Raw genomic sequence first — 12331 nt, 5'->3', positions numbered from 1 at the left:
AACGGCACAGGGTGAGTGAGGGGCATATGGGCAGGATATCCTTTTTGGGAGGGAGATGCATGTAAGGACAAGGAACCAAGGAGGAATGGTGGAAACTCGTTTTTTAAATCATAAAGGTTGGAAGTGCTGTTTTGCGTGTATTGTAAAGGTGGCAAAGATGGACAAGTCTGCTCTCAGAAAAATACCTTTGCTGTGGTTTACAGATGTGCACATTACATGAAATGAACCATTATAATGCAGAAGGAGAGAGTCAAGAACACAAGGGAGTGAAAATTAAAGTCTGCTAACCTCTTATGCATTATATAATTAAGATCTGAAGTCCTTTTTATGCAAGGAAGCCAAGTTTAAACTAAACAAAGAACGAGCTAAAACCGACAGTAAGAAGCAGCTTTTTAGTTATATGGTTAGCACTCTTTTAGGTACAAACAATAGGGCTGCCATTAGCAATGCTGATTTAAACTGGGGGCTAGTGTTACTGGGGCTTTACGTCAGGATGGGATAGCACCTTTGGCTGTTCAGATTCAGGTGAACTGAACATGCTAATATAACACTGGACTATATCACATTCAAACGGTTCTACAGCTCAACTATTTTTCTGTTCATCTGGGGGGGCTGGTTGCCACAGGCTGATTACCCCTTCCCCGCCCTTGTTGTGCCCTTGGGAGAATGTAAAACCAAACTAGAAATGGATAAGCAGCTGATTAAAGTGCCACATTCAAACACAACTGGGTCTGGCACATACTACAGGAGAGGCCTGGAGTCCACTTAGTCTTCAACCCTGTTACTGTTTTAAAAAAACAGTTTGCATCAGCATGCTCTCAAAGAGAAAGCAATGACACATCTGTGCACATGTTCAAGTCATTTTGGGGACCATGGTCCAGTTCAAAACTGCAAAAACAACACTCACGGTATGTCTGGGTTTCACAACACTTTATGGTGGATCTGCTGACCTATATTTCTGCCTTTTACTGTTCTGTAATAGCAGCAATACTTAATCGTATATTTCTATTTGACTGTGTTTTAATTGGAGATTCGCATTGAAGGGGATTTCTTAAAGGACATCATCCTGCCAGGAAGCCAGGGAAGAGCCAGAATATTACAATACAGAGCAACTATTTTATGATTGAAGTTAACTATCTACATACTGCATAAACGTAAAGTCTCTTCCAAGTAATCTTGTGAAGTGGTTCACGTGAGAAGACGGTGACTGAAGTTCTAAGGCAGAAAACATTTCAGTAAACAGAATACAGGAATACAGTACGTGAGCCAGCCTGGGCCAGAGACTCCAAATAAATATAATATAAATCTTCAACCCAATCCTTCTGAAGAATCTGCAGAGCTTTGCGAGCTAGTGAGAAAACCTCTGCAGTGAAAAACTGCAGAGATGAGCCATAATGAAAAAACAAAGCCAAATCTGACTGACTTAATATGCCTGCGCTTTTGTTATGATACTGTAAGTGTTTAAAATTCTCACATTGAGCACGTGTGGCACAATCTGAAAACAGCTGTGATGCTGCGAAGTCTACATCTTCTTGTCTTAATTAGCTGCTCTGGAAGATGCTCTTTGAAGACTTGACAGCATCATCATTTTGCCAATCACTGCTCTGGAAGGAGATAGCTGCGTTCTCTGCCTGTGATCTCTCTCTGAGCCAGGCCCTTTCAAGTCCACGCAATATTAATGGTCTTGGGGTGCAGGGATAACTTGTGTGGAAAAAAAATATCCTTGAAACGTGCTTGAAGCACAAGACAGCCGATTTTAAATGATCTAATTAAACATTCCTGTTGTTAAAGACAACAGCCCTGAAGAATTCCCATTGTTAGTCTTTCTCCAGTGGTAAACTACCACTAATTTCATGTCTGCTCCAAATCAAGTGCCTTCAAAGGGAATGTTAATCTTGGTCTATTACAACACTAATAGAGTGTCGTCAATTAAAATGCTTCTGCAAGGTCTTATTCTTCTTAAGCATTCAAACCAGACAGTATATCAATCTTTATATTCAGCAAGAGTATTCAGTGCAGTGGTGCTGTAACATGACAGTGCACATATACACAACACATTAAGCAATTAAGGTTTTCATTTTCTGGACATACAGGGTGGAAAAAAAAAGAGGTATATCAGAAAACGACAACAATATCGTAAAGAACGGGTGGTGGGGGGTCAAAAAAACTTCCCTGGGCTTCCGTTGACTTCCCTTTCCATTCAGGGGCTCTCAGCCCATTCTTGTTATGAGATACAGCGCAGGAGGACAGCAATACGTCAAAACAGACTCGGGGTTTGATGGGGACAAGCTAACAGGCTCAAAGCAGCATGGTCAAAGCTGGACAATTCTTTTAGACGCCTTCTACAAGGTATTGATTTATTTCTTTTGGTGACAAACAATCTTTGCACCATTTATTGGTTATTGTATAATATAATTAATAATTAATTATAAATTACAGAAGCTCAACCCTCTCTTCTTTGGTTTCTTACCCCCTTCTCTGAAAACCCCATACTTTCAATTGCAGAATAACTGAGTGCAGCTGCAGTGTACCAGACTGGCTATCCTACAGCAGCAGGAAGCAAGAGAGAAGCCACCTAGACATGGGTTGTGGTAGCTGGACCCCTGTGCTGTCCTTGGATGCAAATACCGATTGTGCACTGCTGACACGAGCACTCAACCTTCAGGAGACGTGACTTCACTCTTGTGCATCTTTAAATGTCTTCAAATCTGACTCGAAGTAATAAACTCGCGAAAACATCTGAAGAGCTGTCAGTGAAATAAGCCCCACGTTGCGCGCAATGCAAACTTAAAAGCAAAAACCGACTCCCCCCCCATCACCACCAGTCCTGTCAAAAGAAACAGGACAGTTCTGTTCAGATCAAACCCCAGCTGTCACACAGTTTTCCTGCACCACGTCATGGCTCCTGTCAAGCCTGCACAGATCACGACAGTGTTTGAAAATACTAATAAAGTAATAGACAGCTGGACTCTGGAAGCAGGACAAATAACACAATACACACAAGGAAAACATATACATATACATAAATATATTCCAGAACTTCCAGTAATGACAGAATTGATCAAGCTAGGGTAAACCCTTCATTCAAAATTTTCTCCGATAACACACAGGGTCCGGCAGGGCCTACTAAGGGCTTCCGAGACACACTAATGTTCTGAAGACTGTTCCAGAGGATATATAAAGGTACCTGTGCTTTTAGATGGCAGGTTTCCAGGTGCTTTCATTGCCTCAGTTTCTCTTAAAAAAGCTCAGGGAAACTTCTCTCAAGAAACAAGCGGTATCACAGAGTTCATAAAAGAGGGCGAGTGTATCATGCTACTTCATACCTTACTTGTAATCATCTAGGCAGACTGTTCTGGCCTGGTGTCTCACACTACAGCTGTAAATTCTTCCTCTTGCAGAAGTAACTACATAATTGACATAATTTGTTGTGTTTTTTTGCTCCTTTTTGTCCTTGCAAACAATATTCCACTCTTAACACCACAAAGTAAAATATGTATATGATATCAATGGTAATAACATTGTGAAATGTAATCTTGTAATTACTTGCTTCCTTTCTGAAATTGATCCTATAATATTAGAAGTCACATGGGCTAAATAGGTTTGTGAAATTAAATCACGATATTAGTGCCACAAGTATGTACTACACTGTTGTAGCCAGGTTCTGGTGGGCAGCAGTAATTGATGCATATGCAGGAAAGGTTTACAGATCGTTTCCAGGTGGACCAAGGTGAAAGGCTTGTTCTCCTGGCTGGAGGTGCCTGGCCTTGCTGCCAACACAGTGTGTGTTGCCCTGGTGAAGAGACCCTCTGGGATATGGGCATCTGCTAAATGAAATGGATGTTCTGAAGATACACCTTATAGTCCTCAGTTGGGACCTCAGTGGAGGCACAGTGGGGACCGGGCTTGTGTGCAGAACGAATGTCTTGCATTAACTCTGCAGAACCAATCAAAGTAATTTTCATATAAAAGTGTTAAAAGCAATTGCTAACTTGGTAACAAAACTTTTTTTTTTGGCATCAAATGTGTCCTCTGTTCTTTTGAAGATTTAAGCAAACTCTGATCCTGTTCTTAACATCAAGAAGCTTAAAACCTTTTCTCTTCATACTGTATTAACCTTCTCAGCAAACCGAGGAAGGGGACAAGTAAAAGAACTCATGTGGCTGAAAACAAGAAGTCTTGATTTCAGAAACCAAAAAGGCAGGTCTTGTGAAGCGTGGAGGATGAAGCGTTTCTTGGTCTCCCGGGCCAGAGAGTGAGTAACGAAACCTGGCTTCAGGCTGCAGTCTTTGGATAAACAACTATCCTACGGTGACTGGTTGCCAGCTCCTAGACCTCCATCTCCAGAGAGCAAAACATCATTTGATTCTGTTCGTTTGTCCTTTCATCTTTAAAGAGAATTGGGTAAGGCTGTGCCTGAGGGGTGTCGAGATCACTGCGCAGGTCCCAGAACAAGGTCCCCAGGATGGGTAAGTTGGGCCCCACGAACAGTTTTTTTTTTGCTACTGGATCAAGAGGCCTGAGGTTTCGTATTAAACACAAAATAAGCTTCCAGCCAGCAATCCTGGATCCCTTCAGAGCTCATGGAGACCACGAGCCAGGCCAGGGCCGGTGGCAGAGCAGGGAATACAGCGGAGAGGAAAGATGGTCATGAAGATCTCGGACTGAGATCCAAACAGCTGTGACTGGTTAGCAATACGTGCGGGGTAACATCAGTTATAACAATATACAGGAAGACAAAACTCGTGTGGGGAAAAATAATCCACAAATCATGAAGGATTGACTTGTATGAAATGTAAAATTATAACTTTTTTCAAAACCAAGTTACCCAGCGGTAAAGTGGATGGCTTTGACTGCATGATAGCTCAGGGAAAGACGATCCCTGCGTTGGTCACTGAAAGAACGTCTGCCCTGTCACAGCCTTCTTTCTTCTGGGCCTCCTCTGAGTAATAACAAACCACTATGTCCTTATGGATGTTTTCTGTTTCAAAGGAGCAACTCATTTGTTCCTGTTCCCAAAAATACCACCCGACAATCTCCCTACAGAGAAAACTCAGCTCAGAAAACTGGGAGACTCACCACATCAAGAGATGAGTCTGAATTCCGTTTGTGCAACTGGAATCTTACTCATCTTCAGGACAGGGCTGCTACCTGCTCCCTGTGCCAACTTTCCACACTGGAACATTCAAACCAGTGGCAGAAATTCCACTAACAACCAAGTCCCATCATGCGAACATGAGACACACAAAGCTTTAATAAATAATTAATGCCCATGATTAGTCATTTAGTGGATGCTTTTATCCAAGAACCACACTTCCTGCATCCATCCTTTCAGCCTCTTCTGGAGCGGGCTGAGCAGAAGGAAGCTCGGTGCTTTGCTCTGGGTGACGCACAGCAAGGAGGCGGCACATTCCAGGAGTTGGAGGGGTCAGCCGTAATCTTTCAATTGCATTTTATTTTGCATTTAGGAAGATTTGTGTTTTTCGGTCTCTATCTATTTAAACCTTGCTCAGAGGAATCCTGAAATGTGGAGCCCTGCAGGGACCTGAAAGACTAAGCTCTTTGGCTATACCGCATGTCAGTATTTTGCACCTTTATTTCTGATTCCTCCCACTTCCTAGTTTTCTAAACGTGTATCTCTTTCCTGGAGCTCGATGAAGAATGACTACTCCCCTGAGCCTGGATGCAAGGACTCTTGTTTCCTCAGACTCTCCGGCAGTCCTTCCCTCATCCCAACCATCTCAGCAGCACCAGGCCCTGTCTTGGTGAAGCTATCACCTTCAGCCAGGTTCAGTCACAGCAACTACTTTGTGAGGCTCTACTACTGCACTACACCTCCTCACCAGCTCAGGCCCACTGCACTATACCTCCTCACCAGCCCAGGCCCACTGCACTATACCTCCTCACCAGCCCAGGCCCACTGCACTATACCTCCTCACCAGCCCAGGCCCACTGCACTATATCATTTCTCTAATGGCATTGTGGGATTGATTTGGGCAGCATCCTGTGGGGTCTGAACTTCCCTAACAAAAGTTAATACTTTTGCAACTACTCCTGATTACAGAGACCTGTGAATTGATGCATATCATCCAGTCTCCAACTCTGCAGAAGACAGAGGACCCTAAATAATTCCAGGTGATGTTATGTATGAGCTCAGCTTGTTCAAGACTGTCAGCTGTGATTGTCCCAGTCTGACAACAGACGAATGGTGGTAGCCAAGAAGATCATGCTGGCCACCATGAAGTACTTCAGGAGATTATCAAATAATCAGATGAACTATAAAACCCATGTGAATACCAAAAGGAGTCAGCAGACTAGTAACGATTATGACAACCTGGGCTGCTGTTTGTCAATGGTTATCATGAGTGTGCTGCTCTGATTATGGCCACTTTAAGTGTTCAGTGAAAATTTAACAGTTCTTTAACGTCTCATAATACATCATCTGAGATACTCAAACACAACAGTCTTGACACATGATTCTTTAATCCTATGACAATGCTTGAGTGAGTGCCGAGTGATGACAGAAGTTGTTGCTGAACAAGGTCCTAATTAGATGTGATCCTCAAGTTCCTGCAGACGTACAAGCCTGGTGTCCACCACACGTACACGTGGGGAATGAACAGACTAATCAGATGTAAAATTGCGAGCAATTCACCCATTTTACCCAGTTTCTGAGCTCGTTCTTTGGAAAAACATCCATCAGCCCCTCCGTAGCTCTGCTGAAACTGTCTGTCTGGGACATCACAGGAATTACAGTGTTTTGCTTTAGTATCAAATTCTGGCCTTGAATTGTCAAACTGGTGTGTGGGAGAGGTTCTTCAGTTCCAAACTCCAGAAGCTTCACAGAAGATAAATCGAGGTATTCAAATAATACAGACATAATATTAATTTTTTTATCTCAAGAAAAAGACAACATATAAAGGTACAAAGTCTAACTCCTTTGTAGGGCACAAGGGCTCAGTCTACCATACAGATCTGCATTTGTTTCAGATATATTATCACTTCTTAAATGGACTTTTGCTGCAGCTCTAATTTTTCTGATGCAGGGAGCGAGCCACAGCTCCAACCTCTCATACAGCAGGCTGCCTGCGTGTGGACATCACCATAAGCCCATAAGCTGTCCTTCATAAAGCAACACCTCTGCTGTACTCTGGCTATGAACCAATATAGCTCTTTCCATGCTGACAGCGCACATTTCAAGTTTGAAGCGTCAAACATATCCACAGCTGGGGGTCGTTTGTCAAACGGCTCCCCACCGGGACCTTGGGACGGATGGACTGGTTGGGGTGGGGGGTGGGGTGGGACAAACCTGCTGGAGGAGAAACAGACATTATAACTGTCTCACTACCGAATCCTTGTTCATCGACATTCTTTTTAAATGCCAGATACAAATGAGACATAATGGAAAACAAAATACTTCTTAAAAAGGAGAATGGTGTTGGCTACCTGCAGTGCAGAGAGAGAAACAAAGGGCGCCCCCACCAACTGCAGCGCATTTCCTAGGGCTACAGGCGTTCGCGGCTTCACATTCGTGATGCGAACCCCACAACACAGGGAAAAGAATGGAAAAATGCAACCTAGGGTTTGGAATAAAAGGCCCGAATTGCACTGTGCCGGGAGATTCCTTTAAATCTGGCAACCTGTGGTTCCTGCACATTGGTCTTTTCACTTCAAGCATTGAAAACCCACTGCGCAACGGAGAAATACGGGATCGCGTGAACTCGGGGCGTTTTGTTTCTTTTTCTTTGCTTTATGTCTAGGCAAGAACCCAGATGTCCACCTGCCCGCACACGCGCCATTAAGAATTCTTCTGAAAACCACAACTTACAATGGATTTTACAACCTCATCTTGTCTTGTAAGTGGATGCTACTCGCCAAAACACTTTAAATGACCGCATATTTCAGTAAATACAACATCACACGTAACAAGCAGAACGACGGTAATAGCAGAACCAGGAGGCATGAGAATGGTACCCCACCTGAGTGTCCCGTTTCCTCCACTCCTGGGTCTGGCTCTCGTGTTGTAGCATAGCGGCCCGGGACTGCTTCTCCAAATTCTCGATTTCCCGTTCGTGATCCTGGACCAGGCTGTCCTTCTCGGCATTGTGCTGCTGGAATAGGTGCGTCTTCTCCTGCTCGTGCTCCAGTTTTAGCTCCACGATCTGATTGGGCAACGAGGAGCAAGACTTCATCAGCAGAACATCCCTGTCGTCATGACAACTTGTCCACAGCCCTGCTCTTAGGCTCTTTTTGCCTCACGATGGAATAAGTCGGCATGCTTTTACATCATCATTACCTCATTTTTTCTCACATTTAATTACCCGTAGAGGTTGCAGCACTGCGCGATTCCAGACCCTGCCTACCCTTGTGTCCCCAGAACAAGGTGCGGAGCAGGCCAGCTCAGGCTTACTCTGGGGTGCAACAACCACCTGCTCTTTCCAGCAGCATCGTCCGCTTCCGAATTTCTAGGACAGCAAGCAAGCTGGCTTCAAACGATGCCTGTTCTCCGTTCTCCCAGTCCTCTTTACTCACAGGAGGCAGCAAGCCATACGGAGGAGCAAAATTAAAAACTCAACCCAACAAATGTGCTCCTGCAAGCTACTTCGACTCATAATCCCATTGTTTCCAACGGACTGCGGTAAGTAGAGAAAAAAAATTGTAAGAGAAGGAAATGGGGGTTAATTCCGAAGTCCCAATCTAATCTTAATGCCATTACTATTTTCGAGTTTTTTTTAAAGATCCGGCTCAGACTGTCGCGTCCAGCAACCCCCCACCTTGCCCCCAGACCAATCCCGTCCCCCCCACCCCACCCCGCCATCGCGTTCCCACCTCAACATGGTCTTATTCTACACCCACCCCCCACCCCCCACCAAAAAAAAATAACGCTCCGCATTTCGACAGCACGATATTTCCTGGTGCATCCAGCAAATGGCAGGAACGGCGCATGCATACAGTTGCTGTTTTCCTTTAAAAAAAAAAAGAAGGAAAAAAAAAAGAAGGAAAAAAGAATGAAAGGCAGAAAGAAAGAGCGAAGGCATTATCTCGTTGTCAGCTACGGTACTCCGACACAAACAGATGTACACGTATCAGAAAGGCACCTGCTGTGCTGCATCTCTGCGCCATGATTACATATAAAGGCGGCGATTCCCAGAGTCCTTTCCCAGTCCCATCCACGCTGGAGACGGTGACCTTGGCCAGTCGCTCACTCTCCCCGCCAGGGCTGAATGGCAGCCCAAGACCAAGGGCCTAGTCTTCGCAGCTTTGATACTAATCCTCCCACATTGTGCTCCACGGCACCCTACCTGGCCTGCGAACTATAGGCAGTGAAACAGGCATTGAAAACAGGTAATGAATGGAGGTCTGCAGGAAGCCAGCTCCTCTGGCACAGTGCAGGCCACACAGCTGCTGAAAACAGTCAGTTGCATTTTTCTTCAGTTTTGGTGGATTTTCAGAAAAGAAAAAAAAGAAGTATAAAAAAAGAACTGCGCCCCCCCCCCCCCCAGCGCAATTTATACACATACAAGAATTTCAGTGTGAGAAAGACATTTTCTTCTCTCCAAAAGAAAAAAATCTGGTCTCTCACACACACACAAGTAGAGAAAAATAAAGAGACTAACAGTGGGAGCCTGCACAAACTGATCCTGTCTGTGTAAAAGAATAGCGCCTGGACCACTTAGTCTTAAAGTCACAGCACCCCCTTTCTCAAATACTACCACTCCTGTGTCAATATAAAAAAATAAAAATATACAGAAACCATTTTGAATTTTTGCATACTGCTGTTTTTTATCTGTCAAAGCAGAAACAGAAATTTGGGAGGGAATAAATTTGGACATCCAGACTATGATCTAGTAGTATGTACGAAGGTATTCCAAAATTCTTTTCAGAAAATAAAAAATTCCTAAAAGGCAACCAGAGATATAACACAGAACCAACCGCTGCCTCTGAATTTGAAACACAGCAAAACGCATTTACGACTTAATGGCCCACTTAACTGATGTTAATAGGATCGCCACAGGAAAAAGGCTTTGACTACATTCACAAAAAAAATACCCAGAAAAACACAGAAGGATAAGGAGAGTGTTGAAAGAGAAACCTTTTTTTAATTTACGAGCTTGACTGGAAGGAGCGATTTGACAAATCGATTCAAAGCAGATTGTGGTTCCTGATATGAAAACTTTACACATGTATGAGAAAAATGAACTCTTTTACAAAAAAAGGCAGAGAATACAGGACCACAACAATAAAAGGAAAACCCGAACCTCATTGTAACGTCATGTTTAGACAGCCGTGATTATAAAAGACTGCTGGATAAAGCTTTTGGGGTGGCAGCAAAGGCAGATTTCTCACCCCGTCACAGCGCCCTGTCATCAGCCTGATGTGATTATCACCCCCTGCCTCGGGGGTAACAGCGAGGCTGTCGGACATGGCGAGGCAGCCCCGGCAGTGATGTGCGTTCGTGTGAACCCACTCCGCATCGCGGAGTGCCGTCGCGCTGGGAAGATGACCGCCGCATGGGCTAGGCTCAGCAGGGGGCAGGGCGTCTGCTCTTCAGACAAGGGGTCTAGTCTGCGCCCAGACTCTTCAAAACCCCAGCGCGGGATGAAGGGTGTCCACAGGATGAAATGTCACACCATTTCTGTTCGGGAATCCCTTCTATGTGACTTCAAGACAGCGTGCTTCTGCTGTGTCATGTCAGAACAGAGGTCGCTGTGTCGGAAGACTCTCGATACACGAAACGCACCGAAAACAAAAATCTCTGTCTCCTGTCCTTCCAGTTCTCAAATTCCACTTAGTTCTTATATTCACCAAAAACCGTGATGCAAGCTGGAGTGAACATTAAATAAAAAAATATATGTTCTGTCTAAAAAAATCCAAACGATGAAATATTTATCGCTCAGTGAAGTCTTCCTTAAAGTGCTTTTTGACCTGCTCATGCTATGCAATTAATAACTCTTGAAGGATGTGTTACTGTTGCCACACAGTAAACAGAGAGAGATAAGTGAGAGCAAAAGAAGATTGTTTGGAAACAGCAGCTGACATTACATTTGGACTTCTTAGTTCTTTCTGAACTTTGTAAGCATTTTAAGCAAAAAACAGAAATGAAGAAATAAATCCATAAAAACTCAACCAGTAACTGCGATAATAGTGTTGTGATAAATCTCACAGGGAATCATTTTGTGGTTCGTGGACCTTTTGTTCAAAAGAAAAGTGAAGAAGTGAAGAAATGAAGCCAGAGCTGCCTAGATGACACAATTAAGTTAAACATTGTTAGCCATTTCCTACTGTTTTCATAGATGCTGAGGGCAATTCAGTCCCATGCTGCAATCTCAGTTACAAGTGTAAGAGTGACACAAGATCATTTTAAATTTGGCAATATTGCAAACAAATGTGACCCAGTAAGAAAGTGTGATGAGTTTACAAGCAAGCACACACACAGAGCCAAACTGAGCTAAATTTTATCAACGGGGGATGAGCACATTTTTTTTCACGACCACGTTAGTAATTAAATGACTGCACAGCTGTCTTTGAAAAGGGCCGTGTGTGAGGAGAGGCAGCAGGCAGGCTAGCTTCAGCGGCACTTTTCACTTTTCATCACGAGATGCCCGTGTCCTGCAGACAGGAGCATGCCCACGAAAGTGGGCCGGGCTTCGCCTGTGTGGGAACTAGCTAGGACCACCCCTGCGATCATTACAGCCCTCAACCAGACTAAATCAGGGGCTGTCTATTGTAGTAGCAATTGTGGACCCCAAAGTGCTCCAGTCATCAGCAGAAGTGACTTGCAACAGATCTTGTGACAAGCAGCCTTCTGTTGAGGTTTCTTTTCTGCGTTTCCTTCCAAAACGATTTAAGGACGATACACAACTTAAATACAGCAATTGACTCAGTCTTGTGTGACCAGTGCAAATTATGGGATCGCGCTGTGCTGCCTGAACTCAGGAGTGTAATGAGAGACACAAATGGTTTAAATGGTTTTTGGTTGCATGTGAAAAAGTTCTGTGTCAATTAAATGTTGTACAAGAGCATTTTTCAGAAACCCCGAAAAATGATGCCAAACCTGGGGCAAGAGGCAAGGGCCTGTCCTCTGGGTTATTGCTCACAACCATTTCAGTCTTTACCTTCACTGCCTCCCTCCCCAGGAGGGCTGAAAACAGGAGGGTTGGGCATCCTCTACCCACACTGCTGAAGCTCTTTTACCCTGGGCACCGAAGCCACTCGGCAAGAGAGGAGAGTGATCTCTGTGTCTGGGTACACAGACACATTCATTAGACCAAGTGTCATCATGCTAAGTTCCCTTCAGCAAATCTCCTTAGGTTGCAAAAACATGAAGTTT

General features: G+C 44.2%; 1 protein-coding gene across 1 annotated transcript in view; it reads right to left on the bottom strand.

Moving 5' to 3' along the window:
• cep112 (centrosomal protein 112) overlaps positions 1-12331 on the bottom strand; it is a 144963-nt gene that overhangs the window by 51173 nt on the left and 81459 nt on the right. The window contains exon 20 of the mRNA XM_088927448.1: positions 7980-8162. Within this exon, the coding sequence (XP_088783574.1) occupies positions 7980-8162 (183 nt within the window). The remainder of the gene's footprint in view (positions 1-7979; positions 8163-12331) is intronic.

This window comes from Atractosteus spatula, chromosome 11 (assembly GCF_055471065.1).
Source record: "Atractosteus spatula isolate fAtrSpa1 chromosome 11, fAtrSpa1.hap1, whole genome shotgun sequence".
In the NCBI taxonomy this organism is placed as follows: Eukaryota; Metazoa; Chordata; class Actinopteri; order Semionotiformes; family Lepisosteidae; genus Atractosteus; species Atractosteus spatula.
This window is presented reverse-complemented; position numbering and strand designations above follow the sequence as displayed.